General features: G+C 40.2%; 2 protein-coding genes across 3 annotated transcripts in view; one reads left to right on the top strand and one right to left on the bottom strand.

The window, feature by feature from the left end:
* BORA (BORA aurora kinase A activator) overlaps nucleotides 1-2,803 on the bottom strand; it is a 25,276-nt gene extending 22,473 nt beyond the window's left edge. The window contains exons 1-2 of one of the 2 annotated variants that reach the window (XM_059903414.1): nucleotides 2,588-2,803; nucleotides 995-1,162 (exon numbers count right to left, since the gene is read on the bottom strand). In XM_059903414.1, coding sequence (XP_059759397.1) covers nucleotides 995-1,162; nucleotides 2,588-2,725 — 306 coding nt within the window. In that variant the 5' untranslated portion in view covers nucleotides 2,726-2,803. Of the gene's footprint in view, nucleotides 1-994; nucleotides 1,163-2,075; nucleotides 2,265-2,587 lie in introns of those variants that run through there. The other variant, XM_059903415.1, reaches the window with a different exon arrangement.
* MZT1 (mitotic spindle organizing protein 1) lies at nucleotides 2,456-18,292 on the top strand. The gene is made up of 3 exons (XM_059903416.1): nucleotides 2,456-2,561; nucleotides 11,135-11,280; nucleotides 15,374-18,292. Exons 1-3 carry the CDS (start codon nucleotides 2,495-2,497, stop codon nucleotides 15,395-15,397), a joined length of 237 nt encoding a protein of 78 aa, XP_059759399.1. The 5' UTR covers nucleotides 2,456-2,494; the 3' UTR covers nucleotides 15,398-18,292.

Raw genomic sequence — 18,292 nt, 5'->3', positions numbered from 1 at the left:
ATATATATGTATAGCTGATTCACTTTGTTATAAAGCAGAAACTAACACACCATTGTAAAGCAATTATATTCCAATAAAGATGTTAAAAAAAAAAAAGATCAGACTTCAAAAGAACTTCTCCACTGTAGCCAATAACAGTAAAAATAAGCTAAAGAGATGAAGCCTTCCCTAATCTCCTAAAGAGCACGTTCCCTTCCATATCATCCTGTGTTATAGCACATAACATATTCTCTTGAAGTTGCCAGTTTAACTGTGTCTATCCCATTAGAGTAGAGGTTGACTTCTTTTTAAACAATCTGCAAGCTAAGAATGAATGGGTGACAAAAATCCAAAAGAATATTAGTCATTTATGACACGTGAAAATTAAATGAAATTCAAATGTCACTGTCCATAAATAAAGCTTTATTGGAACACAGTCACATTTATTGTTTACATACTACCTACGGCCGCTTCTACAATACAAGGCAGAGGTGACTAGTTGTAACAGCAACCAGATGAGTTGCAAAGCCTGAAATATTTACTATCTGGCCCTTGACAGAAAAAGTTTGCTCACCCCTGGATGAGAGTATAAGCTCTTTGAGAATTTGTGTTTTACGACCCTGACTTGTTCAAGGTGTAACCTCTATAGCTAAGAACTCTACCTGACAAATAGCACTCAAATAATGTTTGTTGAATACTGAAGAATAATTAGATGACATAGTTTCTTCTTTATTATGGATTAGTACACATATCATCAACCATACTAACTAGCAGCACCCACAGCTGTAGGAAGCTAACATGCTATCTATTGAATAAAATAAAAAGAAATGCTAACTAAAAAAAAAAAAAAAATCTGGCTAAGTTATTTTTAGCCCAACCACTACATTATAATGAACATTACAATTAAAAAGAACATTCCAGATATGTATGTTCCATGATAAATTTCCCATTTATCTTGTAAAGAAAAATAATTACATTTAAAGTTGTTTGGAAACACTAGTCAAGAATAACTTACTGGTAATTTTGTCGATTTAAAAACAGAAGGACTGGAGACAGTTTGTTCGTGGAGATTAGAATAATCACCAGGACTTTCAAAAGGATTTAAAACAGGAATTCTTCCTGGAGTTTCAGGTGTTATTTGCATTTTTGATTCTTTGACATCTCCCATAGCACAGAGAGAAAACTAAAAAGAAATCAGAAGTATGTATAATAAAAGTACAAAATTCCATAGACATTCATTTTGACAACTAAAATGTATTCAACAAACATACATTTCACAAAAAGAATAACTCAAAACCTAAGGCTCCTGGGCTTTTTTTTATAAGTTTACACAAATGTGATCCTCTAAATAACCTTGAGAGCTAGAGAGGTAAAGTGCTAGTGATATAATTTTGCAGGAGAATTAACAAGTTCAGAGAAGTTAAGTGGCTTGTAAGTAGCAGTCAACCAAAGGTGAATGAGTTCAGGTCCGCCTTCGAGACAACTAAATGTTCCAATAGGCACAAAACCTTTTTCCACTAAAGAATTTATACCTACAGTTTTTTATTCATTATCTCAAGTCTCTACACACTTTGAACATAATTCGGATAGCCCAGCAATTCCCTAACAAACTGCAGTTACTAAACAATTATGAATAGCGAGCAAACAAGAGACCAGGAAGTCTCTGGTCTCTCTGTGCACGGGTGCCTTTCTTGCACATTAGCCCCCGTCAGAAAAGAATGACCGATTAGGGCTAGGAAATTAACCGCTTTGGGTTGCCTCTTCTCAAACACCCTTAGCGAAAGGCTAAGACCCCCAGGATAGAAGGCGAGACTGCATTATTTCCCGTCAAGGGGGGCTACGACTAGAGAAAAAGAACCCACTCCTTGGAAGGCTGACGCTGCAGCTGGCCTCAAGTGAAGAACAGAAGAGGACACTCACGCCGGTGTCATCCCCAACCCTACTCGATCACTCTTTCTTGGCGCCCCCTCTTCCGCACCTACTCCCTGGCAGCTTGCACTCATCCCGAGGCGAGCGTGCAGGCCGGTCCGGAGCCGGGCTACGTGAGCTCTCCAATGCGAGACAGGAGGAAAGTCCAGGAACTACAAAGAACATACCTAGTGGTGTGTACAAATAGGAAGCCCCCCAAAGGGACTCCAGGGCGCTTCCGAGGTGCCAGTCCAGCTCCCACGACAGGCACAGACTCTTTAACTCCCCGCTTCCGCGCTTAGGCCAACCAGAGCACGGGCCTTGCGCGCGACTGGCCAATCGCGTCTCACCGCTGTCCGCGAACCAGCCAATCGCATCGAGGCCGCGTAGTAAATTCGAATGACAACTCCTCGCTTCGCATTCCTCCCGGAGTAACCAGGCTCCAAATTCAAATCAACGCAGCCTCACGCTGGCGAGGAGCGCCAGGGGCGGAGCCTGCCCGGCGTGAGCTGGGAACGCGCAGTGTGATTGCCCAGGAGAAAGGAAGGCGCTCCACTTCCGGGTCAGGCCCTTCGCTTCCCGCCCCCCCCCCCCCTTAGCCTCAGCCATGGCGAGTAGCAGCGGCGTCGGGGCGGCGGCGGCGAATCTGAATGCGGTGAGGGAGACCATGGACGGTGAGTGCCCGTGTCGCCCCCTTTACCTTGCCTCGGTTCCCCGGAGCCCAGGCTTTCGGGCGGGGGTGGGCCCACAAGGACTTCTGATCCACCTCCTGCCTAGATCGGCATCTTTGGAGATCCTCCCAAGGGACCCGCCAGGGCCGCAGTGCTGATGGCCCCATCCTTGGAGAGTCGTCTCTTCGCTCCTGGGTAGTTTGTCGCGAGTACGGCGTTGCGGACCCACGTCAGCCCGGCGAGCGCTCCGTCCCTCCCGCGGCAAACCCCGTGCGCCGCGCACATCCCGCGCCCCCTCCCCGTGGTACGCCCACCTCCCCGCGTCCTTCCTCCAGCGCGCTCATTCCACGCCCCCCTCCCGCGCAGGGTCCGCGCGCCACGCCCCCCTCCCGCGCAGGGTCCCCGCGTCCCTCCTTTGGTACCGGCCTCGCGCTCCCCGCCACCCCGCGCCGCAGCCGGTGCCCGGGGCGCCTCGAAAGCGCCCCAGACTGCAGGCCTTTTGCGGACAGTGGCCTCGAGTGTTTGGTCACCGCCACGGCCTTTGTCTCTTGCACTTCAGCAGACGCGTTTTAAATACCCGGTGGAGGAGCAAGTTGTCCCTTCATCAAAATTGCCCCAGTTTCGTCTTGGAGCAGGTGATGCCGGTGTCCGGGGGGCTGTGGGCGTATTTATCCGTTTCGGAGCTTGGAGCACGCGGGTAAAGCGTACCCGCAAGTAGTAGGCGAAAAAAAGCGTCTTGGTGTTATCCTCTCTCTCCTCTCTTATGCCGGCCCTGGCACTTTATACGCCTGGTGGTGGGCTTGGACAAGCTACTTAAACGTCTTTGAGCCCGCTTCTTTTTATTCTGTAAAACAAGTTTACTACCTCCCAGGGTTGTAAATATTTAAGTAAGATAACCAGGTAAAAACATCTCGAAGGTGACCATTAAACGATACTTATTGTATTATTTTTGTGTATAAGACGTCATCCCACTTGCAGACGCTTTCGTTGTCCCCATTTTATTTGCATCCACCTGTATATGAGTGTTTGATAGATGGTAAACATTGGTGTTTGCACTTTCCAGGGGATACCCACATCAGCCTCTTATCTCTGTCAAAACATCGAATTGTCGCTAAGCAGTGTCAGCCTTCACGTCGTGTCTCTGTCTCCACCGTAGGCTCCACTTCCTTTTAGAGCCCCTCCTTATGGACTTTAATTAATTTATTTTTGGCTGTGTCCGGTCTTTCGTTGCAGCGCCCGGGCTTCTGTAGCTGTGGTTCACGGGCTCCAGAGCGCGCAGGCTCAGTAGTTGCCCTGCAGCATGTGGGATGTTAGTTCCGCAACCAGCGATCAAACCTGCGTTCCCTGCATTGCAAGATGGATTCTTAACCACTGGACCACCAGGGAAGTCCCCTTATGGGGACTTCTGATAAAGCTTCTGGTTTTTTCTGCCCTGGAAAAAAGCCTTTTCAAAGAATTATTTTTATTATTAGAGCCTTTGCATCTAATATTTTACTTACCAAGTATCTGCTTTGCCCTTTTTCTGAAAAATAGAATTTTGTTAATACCATATTCAGCCTGTTTTCCCATCCTCCTAGATGTATCACAGCTTATTAGTTTTATTTTGTAAGTGGATATATGTACATAGAAACTATATGTGTACAACATTATTGTCTTTTATCTTTGCTTGGAAGCCAGTGTGGTTTCTGAACAGGAAGGAGCATATATGGCCGGATTTCTAGTCAATTTTCTTATGTTAGCTGTGCATAGGTTCCTTAATTATATGGCCACAGGATTCCATTTGAATAGAAGACTCTCATTTTCTCCCTGGTGGAACTCCTGTTATAGAAATGAGAACTGATCATTTGTATTGGTTGCAGCATCAAGATTTTCACTGAGAAAACTTTGTGTAAAATGAAGATTATAGAGAGTTTAAGAACATGAAAAAGTGAAGAAAGACCAGGTTTTTTTTTTTTTAAAAAAACCAACATTGACGGAGAGAATGTGAATTAAAGAACACTGCTCCTCTACATGCAGTTTGCCCACAAACCAGAAGGTAAAAAAGAAAGGCCCCAGGTTGGCAGTGGCTCACATCTGTTAAATGTGGCAGTTAGATCCTGTCGTGTCCATTGGAACTCCAAACTTACAGAAAATCACTGCTGTCATGCCATAATTGGGTCCAAAACAAGCATTCACATAAAAATGTGAAGTTTAATTATCGCAAAGTTAATGAAAATATTTTCCATGCTGCCTGTAACGATTGAGGCACAATGGGAAACATAGTGCACGTGCTATTAATAATTGACCATACACTGAACTGAAAAAGTCCTAAATGCAGTCATTTCATAAACCCACCTTCCTCCACCCTCGTTCTCAGAAATAGAACTTTAAATTGTCCAAGGGACTGGGCTGACCTACTCAAAAACCATTATTATTTGAAATTCTGTTAATGTGGGTTTTCTCTGTATTCAGATCTATCTGTGAGAGCCAATCTGAAGTGTTCAAAACTTTTTGGGTCTGACTGCCCTCCTTCAAGATCTAGTATATTTCTCCTCATCCTCTTCTACCTGCCTCCCATCAGAATTAGAGTCAGCTAAGTGATGTAATATTTTAATTGATGTCAGATGATTTGCAGAGGTTGCAGAATTCAGCTATGAATATTTGTAATTTTATTGTGAAATGAAAGGATTTTGATAAAGGTACTTTAGACAGAGAGGAAGCGGTGGACTTTATCTGCACAGATCACTCTGAAAGGAAGCTGATTGATCCTGGCCCTGATTCAGTATAGGGTCTATTGCATAAGGGCCTCCATTCTCTCTTAGTTCCTCAACATTCTCTTCCTGCATTTCCTTTTGAAAATATCAGGCTCTTGCAATTACCTTTCTCCCTCCTCCAATGTACTTAATTGCCCCTTTTGCTTTTCAACGTTTTGAAATTTTAGATACTCTTTGTTGATAGCTTCATGCTTTAATCCTTATTTTCTTAAAGTTCTAGAGTTTTCCGTATGCCTCTAATTTTTTACTATTAGTAATTACGTTTTTGGCAACTGTGACTCAAATGTACCTCTTCCCTGCTAGAGGCTTCGATGTAATACAATTGTGCCTCAGTATTTGCAGGGGAATTTGTTCCAGGACCCTACCCACCCACCCAATACCATAATCTGTGGATGCTCAAGTCCATCATATAAAATGGCAGAATATTTGCATATAACCTCCGTACATCCTCTTGTATACTTTAAATCCTCTCTCAGTTATTTATGATTCCTAATAAATGCGAATGCTATGAAAACAGTTGCCTGCACATACATGGCAAATTCAAGGTTTGCTTTTGGGAACTTTCTGGAATATTTTTCCCCAAGTGTTTTCAATCCACAGTTGCTTGAATGCAGTGTGGAACCCATGAATACGGAAGGCCATCTGTTCTACTTTATGTATCAGATAGTAAACTAGCAAAAGGAGTGAAGAGAGTCCACGGTGTACAGGGCAGTGTCAGTGAAGCAAACGTGTAGCCCGTGCTCCCACCATCAATCCCGTTGCTCACGTGAGACCTCCCCTTCCTCCTCCTCTTCACTAATCTTTTTCAATTCTTCACTCATCTCAGATTTGACCACTTGTCTTAAACTCTCCCGTCCATGCCGCCCACCAGTCTTTTCTCCATAATTGCAATAACCTAGCTGGACTCCCTCTCCACACGTGTTCTACCCCCTTCCAGGATCCATTCTGTGCTTTGCAGCCAAAATCTTTAAAAAATGAAAATCTGATCTTGTCACACTCCTGTTTTATATCTTCTAATAGCCTCCCAGAGTTCTCAAATCTTTAATAGGGCCTTAGTGGATTTTCATGTCTGCCTCATCTCATATTTTACACGTATTCAGCCCCCTTAATTACACAGTCTTCACATGAGCCTTTCAGTCTGTGAATTTACCAAGGTCTCCCCAGCGTAAGACCTCGTGCACAATCTGTTTTGTTGGCTCCCAGTCTTTGCCCTTCCTCCTGCCTCTGCATTAGTCAGGTTAATTTCTAGTCACCCTCGAAGTCTAAGCTTAATTGTCACTTCTTCAGACAAGTCTTTCCTAAGTTGTGTCCTTCACAACTAAGTAAGATGCCTTGTAATTTGTTTTGGAAGTATGCTATCCTCTTCCGTCCTTTTACTTATCATAACTGGAATCAGTTGTTGTTTTAACATATGTCTCTTTTAGACTGTACTGTCCATGAGGACTGGGACCACATCTGTCTTGTCCACAACTACATTTCCAGCAGTAGCATAGTAGGCACAAAATACATACAGGTACCAATTACACAGTAGACACTACAGAAATATTTATTGACTGACGGCAGACAGTATGGGAAGTTAGGACGTAACGATCAAAGTGACTTTTAACAGAAAGCTTAACGGAAGAGATACGAGTACTGAGATGGCCCTGAAAGACAACGTGGAGTTGTATGCAGGGAAGAGAAAAGCATGAACAAAGGCATGAAGTCAGGAGTAATAAAAATATAAATAAAGTATAAAATATAAAAATATAAATAAAAAGATAGCATTTATAGATGAGGGTCTACCATGAGGAGAAAACTGGAGAGAGAGGAGAATTTGAGAGAGAACCGGAGAGATGATGATACAGTTGGAATAGGGTCAGAATGTGGGTTGTAGTTGGCTGTTGCCCTGTAACAAAACCACCCCAAACTTGGGGGCCTAAAACCACAACAGTTACTTTTCTCTCTCAGTCCTGGGTGTTGCCCAAGCTCATCTAGATCAGGGGTCCCCAACGCCCGGGCCGTGGACCGCTACCCGTCCGCGGCCTGTTAGGAGCCGGGCCGCACAGCGAGCGAAGCTTCATCTGCCGCTTCCCATCGCTCGCTTTAACGCCTGACCATCCCCCCGCCCCCCAGTGGAAAAATTGTCTTCCACAAAACCGGCCCTTGGTGCCAAAAAGGTTGGCGACCGCTGCTCTAGGTCGTTCTCCCCGAGAGTGTCTTGTGCATTGCCATCAGACAGTGCTGAGTCTGGAGTCATCTCAGAGCTTACTCACATACCTGCTGGTTGATGCTGGCGTTAGCTGGGCCCTCAGCAGGGGTTGCTGTCTGGAACATGTGGGTTTCTTCACACTTGGAGGCTGGTTCCAAGGAGGAGTGTCTCAAGAGAGAGCCTGGAGAGAGCTCTATTGCCTTTTTAACCCAGCCTCCAAAGTCGTGCAGTGTCACTATAGGGAATGCCGTCTTCCGTGAGCCCTGAGCTCTGTTTGCCAAGAATGCAAGGCCCTGACTGCTCTTTCCTCCTGCTGTTTCTCAGGGTTGTGTTGACAGTGAGCAGCAATGAGGGATGAAGTAACATCTACCTCCAGATAAAAAGCAGACTTGCTACGGGCTTATTGTAAAAGTTGGGATTCCCCAAGCTCAGTGTTCTTCAGCTGTGAATGTGGTCTGTCAATAATGATGTATTCCCTCACAAGGTCAGAGGAGAAAAGCTGCCTGGTCATTTCAGTGTTTGATGAAAAGTTATCAATAAGACTCAAATTTTTTTTTTCTGATTTTAAGGTCTTAGCCAAAGAAAACTGTACATTTTTAACATGCTAAAGTATAGCTACATGAAACCAGCACCATCCTTAACATTAATGTTAAGTGCATTTTAAATAAAATTGAAAATACCTGCTTTCAGTACCTTTTTAAAATATTGATATGAAAGATTTGCGAATAGCACAGGATAGGGGAAAAAAGACTATCAAAAAGGACATGAAACTGTTATTTGTAGGTAGAATGATTATCTGAGTAGCAAACAAAAGAGAATCAACAGAAAAACTGTTAGAAGCTTCAGTAGATTTGTTAAGGTGGCTGGCTACAAAATAAAAATAAGTTATGTCCTAGAGTATTGGCACTAACCACTCAGAATATGCATGAGTGAGGTGGAAATCCATTTATGAAAACAATCCAAACAAAAAATTAAAGAAATTGATCATTCACTATCAAAATCAATGATGATTGAGCACTTGCTGCAACTTTCTGCTCCAAGCGTATAAAAATGCCAGGAAGTAACATTAAAATACAATGGTCAGCATAACCATGTTCAAAAACGAGAAAAGGAAGTCTCCATTGATTAGAAAGAGAGAGGTTCCCCCCAAAGAACGGAGCAGATGGGAACCATAGCAGGGGGTTGGGAATGAAACCTGGGGAAGGATGCCGCCCGGCCTGAGGGAAGCCGGGGGCCCAAATTGTGCCATCTGCCAGGCCAGGGATTGAGAAGCATCGTCCATGTATCGTGTGGGTCTGGCGTCATGATGCTTCCAGAGGGCTGAAGCCAGTGTGAGACCACGCATCCAAGAACATCCAAGCATGTCCAAGAAAAACCTCCTGTGGAAGATGAGCTTTCCGCCAAAAGTCACAAAGCACCTAAGGTAGATGAAAAACATAAATAAACAACTAACACGAAAATGAAAAAAAAAAGGGAAAGAGAGAGAAAGTAGTAGTAACAGCTGACCCTTTTATTGAGCACTGTCATATGCCAAACACCATTCTAAGTGCGTCCTTCAATCCTCACAACCGTCCTATAAAGTAAGTACTATTGTTATCCCCATTTTCTAGAATAATGAAAGAAAGGCACAGAGCAGTTACCTTGCCTAGTAAGTAATGAAAGTGGAAAATGAACCCAGGTCGTCTGCCTCTGGAGAGCACACTCTTAACCACTCTCTTTTGCTGCTTGTTTATATGTGAAGCAGAAAACAGAAGTCTCAAAAATGGCTAAAGATAAGAACATATAGCCTCCAGTAGGTAAAAGCAGAAACAACAGCCACAAAATAAGGAGTGGTTATAAATAAGCGTTTAGCTGTGAAACCAGAACATGTGATTATGGGGGGAAATAAGAAATCTTAAAATAGAGTTATTGAAATAAATTCAGCAGATAACATGAATAACAGCCTGAATACAACTGAAAAGCAAAGTATGTTGGAATATCAAAACTGAAGAAATGAAAACGGAAAGGGCTGTCAGCTTCCAGGCAAGATAGAGTAACAGGGACTGGATTTACCTTCCTACCTGAAACAACCAACAGAATCCAGGCAAAACATGCAGAACAATGGTTTTCAAGACACTGGACATCAGGCAAGGAAGGACAGTGATTCCTGAGAGGCAGGAAACAAACGAAGTGAGCCAGATAGCTTCCCCAGCTTCCTACCTTCAGAGTTTTCAGGCCACAGTGCGGTGGGGGGAGGGGAGTGACTCAGGCAGAGCCCAGGGGGCACCCTGAGTTGAGAAGGAGCTTAGGGTCCAGGGAGACCAAGGCAGGTAGAGTTTTCAGGACAGAGTACCTGAGAGGAAAGAGCCTGCGCCCAAAGAGAATTCTGGAGATCCGCAGAGGGGTCTCCCTCAAGTATTCAGCATAGCATTGATCACATGTGCAAGGAAAGTACCCCAAAAGCTGGGGAAAGAGCCATTTGAAAGGATTAAAGGGAACAGTACATTATGCTCACACAGAACTGGGAATAGAGCCTGTGTCTACCAGCCAGAGTGGAAAACTTCATAATTCACAAGACATTGTGTGGTATTAATTAGCCCTATGCTAAATGGGACTCTGGTCCCGACTAATGAATCTTAGAAGATCCCAAAGGATCAAACTGTTTATAACCATATCTCATTACAAAGCTTGAGAGTATGTATAGAAATACAGAAATATCCAGCACCCAACAAGGTAAAATTCACAATATCCGGCATCCAATCAAAAATTATTAGGTGTGCAAAACAGAAGAATATGACCCATGATGAGGAGGAAATTTTAATCTGTTGAAACAGACCCACAGTTGACACAGATGTTAGGATTAGCAGATGAAGACATTAGAACGGTACTCCATGTGTTCAAAAAGTTAAGTAGAGGAATGGAAGATAAAGGTTTTTTAAAAGACTCAAATTGAACTAGAGATGAAAATGAATGTAAGGTATGAAAAAGTGGGAATGGCCCGTATCATGAACATCATGAATATTGTAAAAGTTTTCAGAAAGACTTAGACTTAAGTTAATGGATGGCTTAATATTATTAACTTGTTCATTCATCCCAAAATAATGTGTTGTTTTCATACAATTCAAATCAGAATCCAAATGGTATATTACTGACTGAGCAGTTCCACTTCTAGGAATTTATTCGGATAAAATTAAGTTATTATGTGCAGATACTTATTACAATATTATTTTAATGGGGGAAACATGAGACCCATCTAACAAAATAGTAGAGTGGTTAAGTAATGTATAATGTTTCCATAAGATGGAATGTAACATGACTAATTAAATTACATTGTAAAAGAATACTAAAAAGTGGACAAATGTTCAGAATAATCTTGATTATGATATATGAATTTTAGATAGATATTAAATGAGTGGTAGAATGTAAACCAAGATGTAGAAAGCGGTTTTGTGGAGGGAGGATGTAAATTTATTTTTAAGTTTCTAGAGCTAGGTAAGGGGAAGACAGTATTACATGCCAGTTTCCAAATCTAGGGACGCTATGCTAGTTCTTTGGTATTATGCAGTATTACATGAATTTAAAACAGAAGTATTAATGTGCATGTTTTAAAATGTTATAAGATTTTGTTTTTAAAATTTTCTGTCTTTTTACAGTTCTGCTTGAGATTTCAAGAATTTTGAATACTGGATTAGATATGGAAACTCTGTCTATATGTGTACGGCTCTGTGAACAAGGAATTAACCCAGAAGCTTTATCATCAGTTATTAAGGAACTTCGCAAGGCCGCTGAAGCATTAAAGGTAGAGATTCATATTAACTCTCTAAGTAAAGATGCTTTTGTTTAGAAAATGATTAATGATGAAGTTATGTGAAAGATTCTAAACATGATTAAGCTAGCATCTATCATCATCAGGAGAAATTCTGATGGCCAGGAGCTTTGTAGCGTATGTTCAGATCACAAAATTTGCTGCTATCTGGACCATGTTGTATTTTCTTAGAAGTTTCCAGTTGTGTTTAGAATTCTCCTTGTATTGTGCGTCTGCCCCCAAAAAGATATGCTTAAGTCCACCACCTGTGACTATGACCTTATTTGGAAACAGTGTATCTGTAGGTATAATCAAATTGAGATGAGATCATAATGGATTAAAGACCAACGTTCTTATAAAGACAAGGGAAATTTGGACACATATATACAAAGCGCACACCACGTGAAGACACAGACACAGGGGAGAATGCCAGGTGATACAGAGGCAGAGACTGGAGTGATGGCGTCTAGAAGCCAAAGGAGGCCAAGGATTGTTGGCAGCCACCAGCAGCTAAGAGGCGAGGACGGATGCTCCGCTAGAGCCTTCAGAGAGAGAATGGCCGTGCTGACACCTTGATTTTGGACTTCTGCCTCCAGAACTATGGGAGAATACTTTTCTGTTGTTTTAAGCCACCCAGTTGGTGGTACTTAGTTACGGCAGCCCTAAAAATCTAATACAGATTCACTACTGGGAAGTGGAGTGCTGCTGTAAGAAATACCTAAAAATGTGGAAGTGGCTTTGGAATTGGGTAATGGATAGAGATTGGAAAGTTTTAAGATGCATGATAGAAAAAGCCTAGATTGCCTTGAAGAGACTGTTGCAGGTGACTGTAGGTGCTATAGGTGATTCTGGTGAGAGCTCAGAAAGAAGAGAAGAACTTCAGTCATCTTAGAGAATACATATATCATTATGCACAGAATCTTGCTAGAATATGAACGTGAAAGGTGCTTCTGGTGAGGTCTCAGATGGAAATGAGGAACATTAGTTATTGGACACTGGAGGGAAGGCCATCCTCGGTATAAAGAGCACTTGGCTGAATTATGTTCTGCTGTTGAAAGGAAAACAAAACTTGTAAGCAATGACTTGGATGTTTAGCTGAGGAAATTTCCGAAGTACGGGAAGTGCAGCCTTATTTCTCCTTGCTGCTTACAGTAAAATGTAGGAGAAATGAGAAATTGTGGAAGGAACTGATAAGCAAAAAGGAACCAGCACTTGCTTTGGGAAGTTCTCAGCTTACCCAGGTAGCATGCTCTGGAAAGAAGGCCGAGAGTGTGGCTGGACAACCTTTTGGTGAAGAGATTAGGTTGTGTGACTCAGATGCAGTCCACCATCTCAGCATGAAACCATGCCAGCTTGGACTGAAAGGAGCCACTACAGGATGAAATGAAGGAAAGCTGCCAGACTTCTGGGATTGCACAGGCAGGACACTGGCTTCTGGAGCTACCTGGCTGTATGCTCATCCTTCAAGAAGAGGGGAGAATGGCTCAGAGGCCAGGAACTGCCGAGGCCAGTGGGCTGCACTGCCAACATGGACCCAGAGGACCACTGTTTTTCAAATTCACATTCACCACCTTTTAATTGCTGAGACTGGAAACAGGAAAAGCACTGTGTTCCCTCTCTTGCTTGCACACACTGTGATTTTAAAATCTCACGATTTTTATTTCCATGTTTATGTAGCACTCACTCACCATGAATACTGAAACTTCAAGTCAGTCCCTCTTAAACCTTGTCCAAGGACAAAGTGGCTTCTCTCTACCCTTTCTTCTTTCCTTTGAGGACGTAGGCGTATGAAACCTGTAGCTTACCCATCTCAGATTAAGTTACTCTCCAATAAGTTCCAATAATTTGGGTCATTGGTTTTGCGCTTTTTAAAACTTTTTCATTATTAAATCTGGCACAAAAAGGTAAACAAGACACATTTACAGAGCAAAAATTTATCATAAAGAGAATACCTGTACAATTCTCATTGCCAGCACCCTAGAAGTTTCCTTATGCTCCCCCATCACTAACCTCTCTTTCCCACTACCCACTCCAGTAACTACTGTCCTGATTTTTATGGTGGATACTTTCTTTTAACAGTTTTACTGACTAGGCATGGATCTCTAAACACCAGTTTCATTTTGTAAAATTTTTGAACTTGATATAAATGGAATCTTGCAGCACAGTTTTTTTTTTAAGTGTAAGATTTATATGGATTTTAGTATATTCACAAAGTTGTACAGCCATCACAATTAACTGTAGAACATTTTAATCACCCCCAAAAGAAACCTTACACCCATTAGCAGTCATTCTCCATTCTCCCTTTCTCTCAGCCTCTAGGAAGCATTAATCCACTTTGTCTCTATGGCTTTGTCTATTCCACACATTTCATATAATTGTGACCTCTTTTGTCTCTGGCTTCTCTCACTTAGCATAATGTTTTCAAGATCCCTCCATGTCGTCGCATGTATCAGTACTTTATTTCTTTTTATTGTCAAATAATATTCCATTGTATGGATATACCACATTTTATCCATTCATCAGCTGATTGGCATTTGGGTTGTTCCCACTTTTTGGCTATTATGAACAGTGCCAGCACAGTTTTTTTACTGGGTTATTTCGTTTGACATTATGTTTATGAGGTTCATTTCTGTTGAGTATAGCTGGAGTGCATTCCTTTTCACTGTAATAGCCATGTTTCATTGTACAAATATACTATAACCTATTTATCCTTCCTACTATGAATGGATATTAGGTTGCTTCCATTCGGGAGCTATTACAAATGTGCTGCTGTTAGCTTAGTTCTCCACGTCTCCTGATGCAGGTATGTGAACATTTCTGTTGGGTGGGTATCTAGAAGTAAAATTGCTGGATCATAGCTTATGTGTGTCTTCCACCTGAAGAGGTAATGTCAAACTTTACTAAAGTAGTTGTATGAATTTATATCCCCACCAGCAGCATATGAATTTCCCTTGCTTCACATCTTTGCCAACACTTATTATTGTGAGTCTTTTTAATTTTAGTTGTTCTGGTAGGTGTTTATGAGTTTGTCATTTTATTGGCATTTCTCTGAGTACCAGTGAGGTTGAATGCGTTTTCACATGTTTTTTGGCCGTTTTCTTTTGTGAGATATCTTTTCGTGTAGCTTGCCCGTTTTTCTGGGTTGTCTGTCCTTTTTTTTGTGGGTAGTCTTTCTTTAAATATTTCGGAAATAAACCTTTTGTCAGATATACATGTAAGGTTTCTGATTTTTAATCAAAAATTTTAAATAATTATAGAAACTACTCAGATTTTCTGTTTTTTAACTCACAACTGTTGCTTTCATATGACAGAAAAATAACTGAATAATACAATAAGAATAGCTAATATTTATGAGTAGTTTTCCTTTTGCCAAACTCAGTGCACTAAAGGCTTTCCTTGCATTGTTTCCTCTATAATCACAACAAGGATGTGTATTACAGCTAGTAGTAGTTTACCGCTAAGGAGCCTGAAGCTATGGTGACTAACTTACTTCTCTCAGGACTTACAAGTGGTTGAGTTGGGAGTTGAACTCAGACCCTCTGACATCAGAGTTGTTAACTGTTAAGTTTCTACCTACAGTAAGTTCTAAAAAATATCTGAGCCTGCTATTTAAGAAAGGATGAAAGTGGTGGTTAGAACTGGGTCAGTGGGCTATAGCCCGGGAACATTCCCTGGCTTAGTGTTGTCTCATAACCCTGTTGATAAAAATAAAAGGTATCATAGCCTTTCATCAGTACATTTCTGAAATTCCAGTGGAAGAGGATTTATTTAATATACATCTTCCACAACTATAAGAATGTTTGTTCACCTATGCTGGAGTTTGAAAGAGAATAGGGAGGCAGCATAGGAAGAGATTTTTGTATGTAATGCAATTTGAATGCTACTGTTAGCCTAGCAATCAGTTCAAAAGGTAGTTCTAAGAATGTACTGCAAAAAGTGAAAACCAATGCATTATCCTGATAAAAGTTCTTTGGTATATGTGGGGGAGGAGCTGTTTGTTAATAACAGTGCAGTATTGACAAATTTATATCCATGGTGTCTCTTTTTCCGTGGTTTTATTATAATGAATCATACTTTCTTGTTCTAGGCTGCTGAAAATATGACAAGCTGACTTTCTGAAGAAATTCTGGTGAGATATGTCAAGCTCTGCAAGAGGATTGAAGATTGCATTGTAGTTAAGAATGTACAATGAAATCACTGCATGTAGCAATGTGGAAACATTGTCCTTTTTAAAAGAATTATAAAACCATAGCTTTATAAATCAGTGGAAAGTGGCTTACGGAGAAAACTATCAGTTGTGTTTACACCACATCTTATCTTTTTTTAACAGTTCTAGTGTTTTGGCACTGCTGTGTTCATATTTATGTATTCCTTATTTATAGCTCTGATAGCTTTAATTTTCTAAGCAGTCTGTCTATCAGATGTGCACATCTGCTGTGCCTGGTTGAAGTATCGTGGAACCCTTCAGTAGTAACGTTGTAGTTATGACTTGTTGACATTTCCATTATAAACTTTAATTTTGAATTGTTTATGCAGAATAACTGTGGATTTATGTTGTATTAGGCTGGAAGTTGACAATTTCGGCTACCAGTTGTGGATTTTGACTTAGATTCATTCTGCATATCAGAATCTTGTTTTTTATAAGAGCATGGAAAAACATTTGTTGTAAACTGCTCTTTAACAAAGAATATTTAGTTTTTTTAAACATAAAGTTTGACTAGCAGTTAATATTGTGAAGCAGATCATATTTGTATTGATTGAAAAATGAAACTTAGAAACTTAGATTTTAAAAGTAATGACAGGCTTAGCTTACTATTATTTATCATTTGAATCATTTAAATTTAGTGAGAATATTAATAGAGAATGTTTTTCTTTCTAATTTTTATACTCTGTAAATCACGGCCTTAAAAATGATAATGCATAATGAAACAATTCCAACATGAAAAGTCTTTTTTACTTTCGTTACATAAGAATAATTTGAGTGCTTACTTAATATACCTTGAGTGGTTATCTAGTAGATCACTAAATAGATGGTGTCACTCAACAAATAATGTTAATTATTTTCTGAAGGAATAAAGGTTTCCAGTCATTAAACAAAAACTAAATAATCAAGTGTTCTGTATCAGGAATTCTAAATATGCCTTTCTAAGCTCATTTTTATGTGTCATTATTTTTACCCTGAAAGTTTTAACTAATTGAAGTGATGGTTCAAAATAAATTTTAGAAAACTTAGGATAGCATGGATTCTGTTCCTATATATTTTTCCCAAGACTAATACAGATTTAATCTGATTTTTTAAGACTTTGTTAGCTTCCCTTTAAATGATAGTATAGGGACTCCCCCGGAAATCCGGTCCAGTGGTTAAGACTCCACCTTCCAATGTAGGGGGTGCGAGTTTGATCTCTGGTCAGGGAACTAAGATCCCACATGTGGCGGGGTGCAGCCAAAATTTTTTTTTAAAAGTGATAGTACAAGCATATACTCTTTGGTAGCATTTTTTGTTCTTCAGACAAACCAAAGTGATTTTAATAAGGCTTAATAATATTTAATGGCAACCTTCTGTTCTATTTTAAAAATCTAGTCTTTTGACCACTTTGACTTTTTTAAATACATGACATCTTTACCAAGTGCGCTGAAGGTCTATTATAGGGAGAACTGGTTGGGAGACAATAAAAGTTTTGATTGTAAGTCATTCATTTAATTAAAAAACATTGCCAATACTGCATGTTGTTATTTATATATGATCAGAAAAAGGACATTCTTGTCAAGTTCCAAAATTTGTATATACTTTTAGGTCATAAGAGTTAATAGTTTTATTTATGACTTTGTAGATTATGTTATTTATGTGTGAAACAAAGCAGGAAAATATATTGAGAAGGAGTTATGTTTATAGAGGACTTTCTTAATGTGTTACATTTCTTAAATGTAAACATATATTTCTAATGCATACTTAAGTAATGTTTAAGGAAACCAAAGTAATGCATTGTTGTGCATGTTGGCAGTGTCAAAAATAAAACCATTTTGGTGGTATTGGCATGTACTTCTGATTTAAAATACGCTTCTAGGAATTCAACTTGCGTTTCTACAGGTATTTGGTAAATATTTAGATGCTTATTTGTTATGTGTGGTTGAAGACTGTTTAAAGGTAGGCTTTATAATTTACAATTTAAAATTAGGCTTGAGGTGGTAAAATGGAGTACTTTTCCTCTGGTAATGAAAGCAGATAGCTATAACATTTCCCCAGGCTTGAAAACAAAGTTTGGCATTTCAAATATGTGAGATTATATTTTTCTATATTTCAAATAAGAACTTTACATAGTAGACATGATGAAATTTACATACATGTTTCAAACATGCTATATATTTTTAAACTTATATTTAAATTAATTAAAATAAAAAGTTTAGTTTCTCACACTAACCACATTTTTTATTGTAGTACAATATACACAACATAAATTTTTCCATTTTGACCATTTTAAATTGTACAGTTCAGTGACATTAAGAACATTCACTTTAACATCTTCCTCAACAATAGAGCCAAAATCTTTTTAGACATGGTTTAAGTGACAGTTGGGATCTCTGTTAGGAAACTTTGGGCTGAATTGTGTTTCCCCAAATCTGTACATTGAAACCCTAAATAACCTCCATACTTCAGAGTGTGACATATTTGGAGGTAGGGCCTTTAAAGAGGTGATTAAGTTAAAAATAGGTCTTTAGGATGAGAACTAATCCAAGCTGACTACAGCCCTTACAAGAACAGGAAATTTGGACACACAGAGAGACACAAGGGGGTGCATGCACCCAGAAGAAACCATGTGAGGACACATCAAGAAGACGGCCATCTACAACCCAAGGAAAGGGGCTTCAGAAGAAAACAAGCTGCCTAGGAACCTGATCTGGGACTTCAGCCTCCAGAACTGTGAGAAAATAAATGTCTGTTGTTTAAGCCACCCAGTCTGTAGTTTGTGATGGGAACTGTGACAATAAAGGAACAAATATTTATAAA

Source organism: Balaenoptera ricei, chromosome 18, assembly GCF_028023285.1.
Source record: "Balaenoptera ricei isolate mBalRic1 chromosome 18, mBalRic1.hap2, whole genome shotgun sequence".
Classification (NCBI taxonomy): domain Eukaryota; kingdom Metazoa; phylum Chordata; class Mammalia; order Artiodactyla; family Balaenopteridae; genus Balaenoptera; species Balaenoptera ricei.
Note: the sequence above shows the minus strand (reverse complement) of the source record. Positions and strands in the feature narration are given on the sequence as shown.

Coding starts and splice junctions, on each gene's coding strand:
- MZT1 (XM_059903416.1), top strand. CDS start 2,495: ATGGCGAGTAGCAGCGGCGTCGGGGCGGCGGCGGCGAATCTGAATGCG. Junction 2,562..11,134: donor GGTGAGGGAGACCATGGACG/GTGAGTGCCCGT, acceptor GTCTTTTTACAG/TTCTGCTTGAGATTTCAAGA. Junction 11,281..15,373: donor AGGCCGCTGAAGCATTAAAG/GTAGAGATTCAT, acceptor TTCTTGTTCTAG/GCTGCTGAAAATATGACAAG.